Here is a 13,755-nt window from a genome sequence, read left to right on the forward strand (position 1 = left end):
GAGTACTTAAAATGATTCGGAAAGTCTAATTGGGCCATGATGTTATGGGCTTGATACTGGTCAGAAAGGGCAATCGAGAACCCAAAAGAGAATGGTAAAAAAAATTCTAGCTTGCCCATGGAGAAAGTTAATGTATTCTGTGAAAATAACGCTAGTTTATGCTTAACCGAATTACATTAGTCAAAAAATAAACTTTGCATGAATTAAATTATATATTCCAATACAATAAAAATATATTAAAAAGTACTCTTCTTTTCGTTTTCGTGTCGCTTATGGCTTTCTGTGCTTGAATTAAACATCCTTCCGTTTTTTCACAGTTAATATTATCAGCTTCCTTTTTAGGCCGTTTTTGTTAGAAATTCATCAAATGTAATTCAGTATCTTATTTGTCTCTATAAATTGAATTTAAGGTTTATTGTAGTGAAACCCCTCCATGCTATCGTATAATATATGGGGTGTTTTTTCTAAAACCTTCTTGAAATATCTTATACATATATATGTTCTCAAATTGAAGTGTATTTGAACATACATAACTCCTCTAATGTTAAATTTTGAGAAAAAAGCAATTGTCAATCAACCTTAGATAATGACATAGTTTTTAATAACGCCCATCGTAATTAATCGTGGTCTATAAACCATTTGAGCTTTTGAATAAATCATGTAGAAAGAGAAAATGTAAATTTTTCGTTTTAATTTTTATAATATCAACTCTTTTTGCCTTAAAATATTAGCATTATATATACATCTTTTGTCCGCGATTATTTACATAGTTAAGAAATAAGTAATAATTATTATTCACGATTGAATAACAATTTACAATTTATATTCGCCATTGTTAAGTTATTTTTTAATAATAAAACGAATCTTTGCAAAAAAACATTTTGGATAATAAAAATTTTTAGAAAACAAATCGGATAATAATTAAAATATTTTCGCTCAGTATTTTACATTGCTGATATAAGTATATGTAGAAATAATAAACTTTTGAGTGTACATTTTTGTAATGTTTTCGAACGAAAAGATAGTACATTAATTCTTATATTTTTAAAAAGTTTATCTGTTTCAATAAAACAGTTAATGTATCACATGACATATAAAAGACCATATTTGTTTTTATATAATCGAAAAATATATTTCAAATACTTTACACCATACGAAATTTTGCAAAATTTTTATTAAATAAATCATTAAAATAGAAAAAATAATTTAAATGTGTAGATGCATTATTAGAAAACCAATCCGTATATAAATTATTTAAGAATTATAATAATTTATCGTTTTGGTTTTTATTGGTCTCGTTTTGTCTTTTTTCTAAGATCTTTATGTATAAATAATTTTTAATCGCTTAAAATGGGAAAAAAATAAACATAGAATTGTGGTGCCTTATAAAAGTCGCATGAAATTACATTAAACAATAATTTTTACTATTAACAAAAATATACGTATAAAAAATCAATAAAATTTATTTATAAATAGAAGCGTAATAAAAAGCAAAAAAAAATTTAGAGCTAAGTTTGTATTTAAAAAATAAATAGTTAAAGTAGCTCTTTAAACTTTTACTGGGGTTCTTTTTTAATCTTTAATTTACAAGTTTTTTTATTATTAATCATTTCTTAGCTTTCCTAGAGGCCGTCCTTGATCGATCCTTTAAGCAAAATGATAGAATCCATTTTTAAATTCTTGTAAACTTTTAGTATTCAAGTTATATCTTTCAATTATAAATTTATCAATCATATTTATCAATTTATAATAATATAATCCACTTATATCATCCGTTATATAGAAACTATTAAATATATTATATGACACAATAATCTCAATAGTTCGAAATCTAGAAATATGAAATAATCCTATCAACAATCTAATTAAATTAGGAGTTGTCTTCATTTTTACAATAAACTCTCCAACATAAGTAAAAAATAAATTTATAAATTCTTGGTCACTTTTGACCAGTACATTAAGTATCCCTTCATTCAACAAATACAACTCTGTATTTGCAGAAGACATATAAGCATTAAAAAAATCTTTGATATCAAGTTTAGTTATTGTGTGACTGTGGTCATACAATAAATATCTGTAGAAATAAGGATATAATTTAAGAGCTTCATGTATATCTAGACCACTTTTTAGTATATCTGGTAGAGTTAAATTTGGGACATTATTTATTAATGGTAAGTCGTACGTAAAAATATTAGAAAACAATCCTAAGTATTTTTTAGGATTTTTCAATTCTGTAATTTTATGCGAAAAACTTATTATATCCTTTTTGATTTTAAGTTTGTTTGTTTTAACAAACAAACAGTTAATGCAAAATATACTTTTAAAACAATTGCAAATTGGAATACTAAAGGGGTCAAATTTCTGACTTTTGATAAAATCTATTAACTTATAAAACTCTATTTGATGTTCTTCATTGTCAAATTTTACATTATAATTCTGATCATATATATCTATAATTAATCTTTCATTAGATTTATAGAATATAATGTAATTATAATAACAAGCTTCTAAATATAATTCCTGAATATTTGAAGTTGAAACATTCTCAAGTTTTATTTTTATCATTTTACAGGGGTTGGAAAAAAGCGAATTGTAGCATTCAATTGTAATAATTTTGCATAATTGTTTTATCTCAACTTAAAATTGCCTAGCACTTGTTTACAATACATTACAAATGGAACTTATACAAATACGCTTTAGAATATATTTTTTGATCTTTTCTGGCTTGACGTTTTTAGTAGCTCTTGATTCTTTAGACACTTTTGTCTTCCGGCAAACCTACGCTGATCATAATAATTTCCCAATATAAAGATTTTCGGCAAAAAACAAATGAAATGTTTGACATGTTTTTGGTATACAAACTGTGGACTGATGGTTTCCCATCAGTCATAGAAGAATGTTTTAAACTATAATTTTTATTGTTCTTCATCTTCATACCCCAAGGGTATGATTTTCTTTTATATTTATAGGCGGGAAAATATTGTACATTTTCCCTCCATAAACATAGTTTGGTAAAGGAGGAGAATACTTATAGAATAGTATTCTCTAGTCTCCAGGGTAATCTTAGGACCACTGGAGATCTGTCACTTGACACTCCCCCCTTCTTTAGAGGCTCCTAGGTTACCATTTGTTGACGCGTCTTCAAGTACTTCCAGTTAATAGCGGATGCGTCATTATTTAGGCTATATACTTTATAGACTCCCTCTATTCCAACCGTAGGGATAGTATATGACTTTTTCATTTTGTCAATTCCTTTCTTCTGAATGCTTATCGGTGGTTTTCGCTTTCGTACTACGTCCCGAACTCTATGAACACTTAATTTCACATTGTCTTTAACTTTTTCCTTTTCATTTCTTGGTTTCTTCCGCGAGTAAGCGATAGATGTATAACGAAGTATTTCTTTTTCGTCGGAGTCTTTCCGCCATCCATTTATCATTTTAATAGATCTAAATTGTCTATTTATAAACTCCGGCAGCATACTGCCCCTGTAAATTTTTTTCCTCCTTTTTTTGTGAGGTATATGTTCTCTGCCTTTCCCCCAGGTATTTAGATGTAGGTATTTTAACTCCAATTCAAAGTTTGTAAATACGGGTGGATCATGTAATTTTTGTATTAAAGGATGTGGGTAAAACTCTTTTTTTTTACTTCTGTTAAGTTTTCCCTTGTCATTACAAATTACCATGTCACTGAAAGATGCTTTGATTGGAACGACCGGGAGAGTAAAGGTCGATACAGTTTCTTCCTCTCCAGTTTTACTCAAAAGCACTTTGGGCTTGACTCTTATCGCTTCCCTTTGACCTAATGGTCTCCTATGTTGGATGCACTTAAATTCCGGACAATCCTTTAGCTCATCTATAACATTGCTACTACTAAAGCTTAAGTTTTGGTCTTTAATATGGAAAGCCTTCGAATGTACTATGGCAAGTTTATAACTTTTTTCTTTTCCTTCTTGAAAGTAATTTTCTTTTACAATGTCTGTTAGATGTGTTTCGGATATTTTTCCCGTTGTGCAGACAGATTTCGTTGTTATAGCGCCATCTATTTTATCAAACCTTTTGAGCAGATTTAGTTTCTTGGCATCTACTATGCCAATTATAAAGTCTTCCGGTAATTTATCTATTACGTAAGCCTCGATCATTTCATTTTTCTTGATCTTGGGCCTCTTTATAAAGACTTGTATTTTTCCTCCTGATTTGACCTGGCCCCCTATTCCTTCAACCGTAAGAGTTTCTTTTGTTGGTTTTAATTTCAGTTTTTGAATCATTGTTTTACTAATGAGATTCACTTGAGATCCGGTATCAATAAGAGCGGAAAATTTTATCGTTCCCGAATATAGATTTATCCTCGGGCGGATATCTTGTAGTTTAGTAGTCGATTTCATTTCTCCTATCCTTAAAAGCATGGCAGAATTTACTTGTTCTGCCTTTTCTCCACAAATTTTATTATCTTTTTTTTCTCGTGAGATAGCTTCATAAGATGGTTTTCTACTAAATGTTTTCTTTTTGTTTAAATGATAATTTATAAGAGTTTGTTTGTTCTCAACTAATTCCAGCAATTCCAACCAATCTTTCGTTTCTTCAATAGGCTCCTTCAACTTATCAGGGGAGTTCCTTCCTATAGAAATCTTTGATCTGGCAAAATATTCAGGGTTTCCTTTTGCATATCTTTTGAGGTCATAAGCGTAACTTAAAATGTCGCTTTCCTTTGGACCTTCCACATATAGATGCATGAACCTATCTGCTATATCTTCTGTTAGTTTCTCTTTTAAATACTTTTTTTTAAACTGGGTTTTGAATGAATCATAGTCTGTAATTTCATCACCCTCGAACGCTTTGAACCATGTTAACGCCTTGCCTTTAAGTTTAGATTTGGCAATATCTAGCGTTTTATCTTGCGTATACACATCCTCAATTTCGCGGAACTGAGTTAAAAAATCTTCGGCTTGTTTTAAAGTTTCGCCGTTAAATTCTGTCCACCTATTGCTCAGACATATTTTTTTCATGTGCGTGATGAGACTATTAAAGTGATCGTTCAAATCCTCTTCACCGTTACCACCAATGTGGACTGATGGTTTCCCATCAGTCCGAGAAGAATGTTTTAAACTATAATTTTTATTGTTCTTCATCTTCATACCCCAAGGGTATGATTTTCTTTTATATTTATAGGCGGGAAAATATTGTACATTTTCCCTCCATAAACATAGTTTGGTAAAGGAGGAGAATACTTATAGAATAGTATTCTCTAGTCTCCAGGGTAATCTTAGGACCACTGGAGATCTGTCACTTGACACAAACAATTATTAATAAATTTGTGTTCTACAGGTTTTATTCTCTTTATTTTTGCAAAAATGGTAAATTTCGACGGGTATTAAGAATGAGTTTAACAAATATCAAGAAGTGTAAATGAAAATATATAATTTATTTGGGTATAATATTCGGCTTATTAATTACTTTTCACAAGATACGCTTACAGTCTCATCTGGCAGTTCCAGGACTTCCTTCAGAGATTCACTCATTGGGCTCTCGAAAACCCCTTCCTGATCTGTATCAAGCCCATGTCTGGCTGACATAGTTAGGCTTTCTAAAGTCAATTTAAGGACTCTTGACTGTATATATGCTTCCTTTCTGGGTTCTAATCTGAGCACTTAGAAGTGTAAATGAATAATAACTATTTTCTGATAAATCCGTTTTTCTTTGAATCCATAATTTCTTGTCGAAATAAATCTCTAAATAACTTTCTCTCACAAAGTCGATTCAATGGCAAGAGTATATATATATGTCTTAACAGTTGTTATTAGCTGAGCATTTTATTGTAATATTGGTCTTTGTTTCTGGGCGAAACTCTCGATCTTAGACTTAATATATCGTATAATGCTATATGCGACGATTAAATGCAAAATTTCCTGATATCCTTTTGTTTATCTGTATTATGACATTTCGAGTCAAATTGTATTGAATATTGTAACAAATTGTCACTGTTATGTTCGATTCATTTTATGTTAAAATTTTATTATATAAATTAATAACAATATATTGTTTTTTTATATAAGAGATAATTTTATCGAGATTGTAAATTCTGATATTTAAAAGAATTAAAGATGCAGCCTGAGTAGTTGTAAAAGTGGCTTTTATTGAGGTTAAAAATAATAATTCTAGTGGTTGCTTCTTTATTGATAATGATCAAGACATGTGACAATATACAGTCAAAAACTATATATAACACGTTCGAGTATAAGATAAATGAGGCATCTAATGCAGATTCTCTATTAACCTTTAATGCCAAGGTTTAAGCGGAAATATAAGTTAAAAAATGTAAAACATCGTTTAAATTTAGCCTTTGTCAATCACGCATATAATTTACGTATATAATGTTCATATATTTTATAATAATTAAAAAATAAAGAAATAATATATATTCAAAAATAAAAAAATTTAATTGGGGCATGCTTATTGTAATTTATATGTTTAGTTTAACAAAATAGGTTCCGCGTTGTTGTCTCCTGCTTGTAGGTGGCTTCTCGTCTCCATAGTCCTTTCCACATCGGCTTCGTCTCCTCTCCTTCGGTAGTCCAGAGAAATGCTCTCTAGCGTCTTCTTTAGCGTGATCATCTGGATGTACGAATCTACCTTATTAGGGATTTTAAGTCTTGTGGTATAAGATTTGTGAAACTTAGTCACTATACCGTCCCAAATGATTACGTAGGGAATTATTTCTGTTTTAAACCCCATATATTAGGCCCAGTTCGTCGCGAGGACATCATAAAAGTATTTTGCCATGTTTTCCATTCGGCTGTCGCTTGAGATTCTTACTCACTAAAAATTCTTTCATTATATACGCGGAATCAAACATCGGCTTATTAATTTTGATTTGGCTTCAGATAAATCGCCCAAAATTTATACTTATTTCGCTTCCTGAGACCAATAACAGATATGATTTTCGGGTACAGTAGGTTAGCCTGAGAAAATGAGGCATCTTATCGAAAGGGAAAGACCCTATTATCAATGCATCTTGAACATTTTTAATTCTGGATTTAATGAGCTGCGACGATCAATTCCCCAGGTCTCGCCAACTTGTTGTAAATCGTTGCCATACGGGTTACGATAATACTATCCTATACTTCTTCAAGTTCCATAATTTGGCTCTATAAATCCCAAATTTAATAGCACCCAGCGTTTTTACAAGTCATACGATAGTTTAAGTAAAGAAGAGAAGCATTGAACTACTTTATATGATACCTATTATTTTTCCTCATTTATACGCAATATCTCCTGTGACTAAAGCACACAATGTCTAAAAATCAATTTCTAGATTATTTTACACAATATATCATCAGGAAGACCCAACACATCTTATAGCAAAAATTATGTGTGTATCATATCTAACTCTATTTGAAATTTTCAAACACATTTCTGCCGAACACGGAGGCACAGGCAACTTGTGGCATATATATATTACGACATTTATATGTGGTGTCATTTTTAGAGAGTACTTTTTCTATAAATATTTTAAAAGGAAATATGCAATACAATAAACATATTCCTTAAAGATTTTTTCATTTTGTTTTAATCAAACCTAATGTGCCTATTTTATTTATATTATGCATCATAACCCTTCTCTGTATATAAATTTTATTGGTTTATACAACATTTATCAACAAATTAGTATTTTTATATAATGCTGTACGACGATTGTCGAAGATTATTAATAGCAAAACCAATAAAACATATTATTTTATTGTATTTATGTATTATCTCGTAAATTACGTTCTTCCAGCAAATTTGGGTTTGTTATTGTTGATTAAAAAATAAATTCATACATAATGATAAATTTATATTTGAACATCATAGTGGAGAATTGTGAACAACCCAGTATTAACATAAAAAATCTAACACAAGAACTTTTGAGGTACTAAATATTTAGATGGTTCAAAAAATTGGAGTCGTTGGATAGAATTGAATATTTTCTGAGAAAAGCCAGTTACGGTATAATTGAATGGCACTCTAAATTTATGGAACTGACAATAAGTTCCTTTCTAGCATATGACAAGTGAAAAGAAGCACCATTGAACGAATTTAGGGAAGAAAGAATTGAAGTAGTATATATATAACGCCTTTTCCAGAAAAAGGATCAGAACGCAAAGGAATTCATCGAAAAAGTAAAGAAGAAATCGAAAGTAGTAAAAATGGACTCTAAAGAAACTTTAAAAATTATTACGCTAGAAAAAAGAAGAGAATTTCTGCATTTGAAGGCTTACATAACGAGCTGTTGTTTTTTAAATGATAACGAACCTAAGCAAGTTTTTATAATGGAAAAAATTGACAAAGAATTGAACGATAAGATAAGAATTGAACGATAAGATAAGAATTGTTATGGGAAAAATGAAAAAAGCAATAAGAAAGTTGTTCGTAATGGTCCTAAGGAGGTTGGAAATAAGGGATCAAAGCCTAAATACAATAACAAAAAGCTGCTTCAAATAAATGAAGTCTTAAAAGAATTAGAAGAGATTATTAAGAAGAAAATTTTGTATACATTGAGAACAAAAAAATTATGAAAGTTTTTGATACAGGATCTATCAACAATTTCATTTCTAACACAGTTAGATTAAAAAAAAGTTTAAGAAGAAAAAAACCATGCCAATTAAAGTTCAAAACTTGTCTTGAGAAAACCTTTGAGGTTAAGTATCATGTCTTATGTAAGTTTTTTTTACAAGAATTTAAAATTTTGTTAAAGTTTTTTTTTTTATTAAAAGTATGTAAAGAAAAAAATTTGATTGCAAAAGAAGGAATTGAAATAATGATAACTTCAAAAGATCAGTATGAATGTGAAATAAATACTCAAAAAGATGCTATGGTTGTAGAGAAAGTATATAGCTTTCCCGAGAAGTTTGAATCCTGAATGGAAGTCTTGATAAGAAATTTGATAAAAATGATTTATATAAGCTATTTAAATCTACATGGCTAAATAACATTCGACCAGTAGTAAAACCAGATAATAGTATAAGAGTAACACTTAATTTGGTTGCACTAAACAAATTGGTAGAATTAGACAGATATAGCCTACCAAAAATTGAACATTTAGTAGCAATTCGAGAGACAAAGAATTCTTCACGATTTTGGATTTAAAAGATGGTTTCTTTAACATTCCGCTAGCGAAAAAGGACCAACATAAAACTGCTTTTTGATTAAAGCATTTCTTGTATGAATGGAAAGTAATGCCGATGGGATTTAAGCATGCTCCTGCCATATTAAAGCGATACATAGATCATGTTCTATAAGATGAAATAGGAAAGGCGTGCATAGTTTACGTAGACGACATCTTAATTTATGAAGAAACAAGTGAAGAACACGATAGAAACTTATGCAGAATAATGAAAATATTAAAGGACAAAAATCTTAATATTAACGAAAAGAAAACTATTTTAAAAGCCAATCGAATAAAATTTTTAGGATACAACAATAAAAAAAAATAAATATCGGCCGAAAATCGAGAATAGAAGCAATAAATAAATTTCAAAATCCAGAAAACAAGAAAAAACTTCAAGAATTTTTAGGAATGATAAATTACAAAAGAAATTTGATTTGAAACTGCGCAATGTTATGTGGGCCTCTATACAATCTTAAAGCAAAAAGTAAAATACATATGGGCAGAAAACCCCCTGACAGCTGTCAAAAGTTAAAAAAAAATTTTAGTAAACGAATAGAACTCCACCAGCCGAATTATAACCTTGAATTTATCTTGAAAAAAGACGCTTCAACAAAGGCTTAGGTGCCATATTGTCTCGGCCTGACGAGGGACAAGGTTCCGATCGCATATGCTTTAAGAAGTCTAAATCGACAGAAATAAATTATTCAATAAGTGAAAAAGAATGCTTAGCTATGCTATGAGGAATGGAACATTATAAATACTATTTATATGAAAGGAATTTAAGACCATTACAGATCATAAGGCCTTGGAAACACATAATAAGGGAGAAATTAAATCTTTGAGAATTTACAGATAGCTTGATCGACTTAGTAATTTCCATTTAGTAGATTTATAGAAAAGGTGAAGAAATGTCACACGTAGACGCCTTCAGTAGGAGCTTTGAAGAAACAGAAAATAGCGTTAACGAAGTGACGAAAAATGAACCCTTATCAAAACAAGAAAAAATTAAAATAATATTCGAAAAGCATAAAAAAAATTCCACATAGAGATGCAAACCCAATTTTTTATAACTTAAAAAACGAATATAATTGGCCTGATATTAGCCCAATAACTTTATAGGCGATAGATGGCTGTACTGTATAAAAGATGTATAATCTGAAAAAATAAATTTATATTCGTAACAGCTTATTCTCCGGGCGAAAAGGTGGAAATAGACATTATAGGCCCTATAAACAAAAATTATATAATACCAGGATTAGATTTTTACACCAGAAAGGGATTTGCAAGGTGTATTAACAATTGGTCCGGACAAAAAGTAGCCTATTTATATAGGAAATAAATAAAACGATACCGATAAAACGCTTTTTCCGGACAGCTCAAAAGAAAATTAAACCAACAGCGTTAAAACTGTTGCAAATACAAATAATATTAAGTTACATTACACGACACCATTTTATCATCAATTGAACTGGAGAGTGGAAAGGTTTAATAGAACTCTACAAGAGATGGTGAATAAAAACGATGATGACAAGTTTTGAAAACAAAAGTGCAGGAAGCCATTTTAATATATAATAACTCTTATCACGTAGGATTGGGATACACACCAACCAAAGCATTAGATAAAAAATATGAAGAATTGGTTAAAATAACACAATTTAATATATATTACAATATTTAAAGGTACAGATAAGATGCTAAAAGAAGAAGTCTTTACTGTTGGGGATACGGTTTTAATAAAGAACGAAAACGTGACAAAGGGCAAGCCGCACTATTGGAAAAAAGGATTTATCCAGTAATTTGGAATGAAGTTCTTATTTAATTAAAATTGGTACTAAGTCTCACAAAAGGCATGCCTTGCAATTAAAAAGACTAGTGGACGAGGAGCTGATTCGAAAAGGGGAGGGATGTTGATTATAAATAATAAATTAAATAAATTCCCATTGCATGATAAATCCATATTTGAACAGCAGTTATATAAGTCTCTTGGCTCCAATGTTCTATACTAAACAACATTTTTTTAAAAAAAGCTTTAGTACTATAATTTTTAGATACTTTTTATCTCTATAGTTATGTTTTTTATATATTACTGGCCCCGATACATACATTCACAAAGAATATGTGAGATAATCGATTTAATTGAACACACTTATTTATATAAAAATCAAATTATTTGTTTTCTATTCAAATTGTTGTTAGCGAAGCGGAAAAAATCTGAAGAAGAAAATAAAAATCTACACAAGACAAAAGTGTTCTCTTTGATTTACCTTGAACATGAAACATAATAAAATTGACAATAGGGCGTCTAGATAATCTTTTTTACAATATAGGTGCTTTGAATTTGTCATAATATCATAAGAGATATTTGTTTTCATGTATCTATTGTTTACTGAGATTCTTAACATTTTATAAATATAATACGTAGATTATAATGTTTGTGGTTTATAAATTCCCATTTATATAATATATACTTTAATTTGTACTTTTTAATAATTCATTGGTCTTTAAAGACAAAGAAGAAATAATAATTCGATTTGTGATCTATAAAAGATTTATTTGTCAAAATAAGGCAAATATACAAACAATGATTGATCATTTTTTCGAATCAAAATCTCATCTATTAATACAATTATTGTCCACATATTTACATTAATGTCAGCGTAATTTACTTTTAAATATATCCATTATATAGAAATTCAACAAAATTTCTAATATAATGCATTAAAATGTATGGTAAAGAAAAGTTTTGATTAACTAGATGGTTGAAGTAAATATTTGAAATAACAAAAATCGTAAAAAATACACAGGTAGCGCTATTTATATTTTACGATTTCATATTGATATTTAACGGCTTCTCTACGTTCTCTTTGACTTGTGTAAAGCAGAACAAACGGTAAAAATTGTGTTGTTTGTATAAGCCTAGGGTGGGTGGATAATTGAAAATTCTCCTTTTTGCTTATTTTGTAATAACCCCGAATTTGGTTAATGTTTCTAAAAAAAATTAATTAAACTTTTACACAAAGTATATTTTAGGAAATTTTGAGTTTTGTTTTATTTATTTTTTATATAAAATATTTCTATGGTTAGGAGTTTGACCAATGACAATTTAGCTCCTAATTATAAAAAATTTTAATATCAATGCCTCATTCATTTATGGGCAAAAAAATTAATATTTTGGTCTGTTTAATATTACTGAGTTTACCAGTAATCTTATATTTATTCTTTTTTACTGGTAAAGGTAATTATGAAGATCTTACTGATAAAAATATTGATAATCTTAATGCTAAAGTTAAGTATGTCTATTACATCGGTAAGCTTAATATTAATGAAACATTGATAGTATTGGAAGACCGATATCAGAATTTTTCTAAAAAACAAAATGAAAATATATTGATGGCCCTGCGTGTATATTCTGATGTAAGAAGTAATTGGTTTGATACACATGAAAACGTGGAACTATTTTCAATAAACATGAGTTTTTTAGACAAATTTATGTCTTCTTTACATGAATATATGTTTTCTAAGGAAAATGGGATAAATGAAATTTATAGTGGCCGTAATTGGAATTTGAAACTAATTGAAACATTATTACAGTTGTTATTTACAATTGATGGTACAGAAAAGTTTGATATATACAATGATGAATTCTATAATGGACTATTTGCTACATTAAAAAGTAAAGCGGAAAATAATTGGGACGAAAAGATCAGAAAATTACTGCATCAATGTACAATAAAGGTTGTATATAAAGGAGAAGAAAAAACAGTAAATATTGGGGACCATGTTTGGGGGTGTATCTTCGCTATTTTAAAATACTTTCAGAACTTGTAAAATCTACTGCACAAACAATAAGAATATATTTAACGCCTATTTAAGTGTCAAGTAGGCTTGTTCAGTTTCTCTAGAATATGAATTGACACAAAATTTCTTTTTGATTGCTTAGATCAATCAGCACCAACAGTAGAAAAATGGTTTAATTTTTTAAATATAAATGATATTCTTTATAGTTTTCTATTATATTTTCCTAAGATTTAAATAAAATTTTTTATTTATACAAACTTTAGATCTTTTCATTTTTCAATCACGAACAATTCCTATAAAGTGTAACATAAATGTGAATTAAAAACATAAGAGACAACATGTTATACTTTAATACGCAAAAAACAACTTATTATATATCTTCAAAGCCTCTATATTTAATCAGAGATACAAATAATAGTCCAATTTTAATAAATACATCAAATTACAGTTTATTAAGGACAATAAAGGCTATCATAATCAACATAAAATGATAACGTATGAATTATACTATTTATTTCTATAATTCGCACATGTAAAATTTATTTTTTTCAGAGTCTTAAATAAAAAAATAAAACATTGTTTACATGGTTCGTCAAACGATCTTACCTCGAAATTTATTTTTTTAATAAACTTGGTCAGAATATGTAGGACATTCGCGTAAGTTAGGTTCTTTTGATCTTGGAATTTTTGCTTAATTGATTATATTTTTATAAGTTATCTATTATAAAGGCTAGTGTAATCCGCCTATCATAAATATTTTATGCAAAATAAATTATTTGTAAACCTACACGATTGCTGCGTTTATCAAAACTT

General features: G+C 28.9%; 2 protein-coding genes across 2 annotated transcripts; one reads left to right on the top strand and one right to left on the bottom strand.

Moving 5' to 3' along the window:
* Positions 1 to 1,647: 1,647 nt before the first annotated feature.
* VNE69_09169 (uncharacterized protein) lies at positions 1,648 to 2,565 on the bottom strand (the record flags this gene model as incomplete). Its single annotated transcript, XM_065474690.1, has 1 exon — positions 1,648 to 2,565. The coding sequence occupies one exon, from the start codon at positions 2,563 to 2,565 to the stop codon at positions 1,648 to 1,650; it is 918 nt and encodes a 305-aa protein (XP_065330762.1).
* A 9,714-nt stretch (positions 2,566 to 12,279) lies between these two features.
* VNE69_09170 (putative SP-containing protein) lies at positions 12,280 to 12,972 on the top strand (the record flags this gene model as incomplete). Its single annotated transcript, XM_065474691.1, has 1 exon — positions 12,280 to 12,972. The coding sequence occupies one exon, from the start codon at positions 12,280 to 12,282 to the stop codon at positions 12,970 to 12,972; it is 693 nt and encodes a 230-aa protein (XP_065330763.1).
* Between the last annotated feature and the right edge of the window lie 783 nt (positions 12,973 to 13,755).

Source organism: Vairimorpha necatrix, chromosome 9, assembly GCF_036630325.1.
Source record: "Vairimorpha necatrix chromosome 9, complete sequence".
Taxonomy (NCBI): Eukaryota; Fungi; Microsporidia; family Nosematidae; genus Vairimorpha; species Vairimorpha necatrix.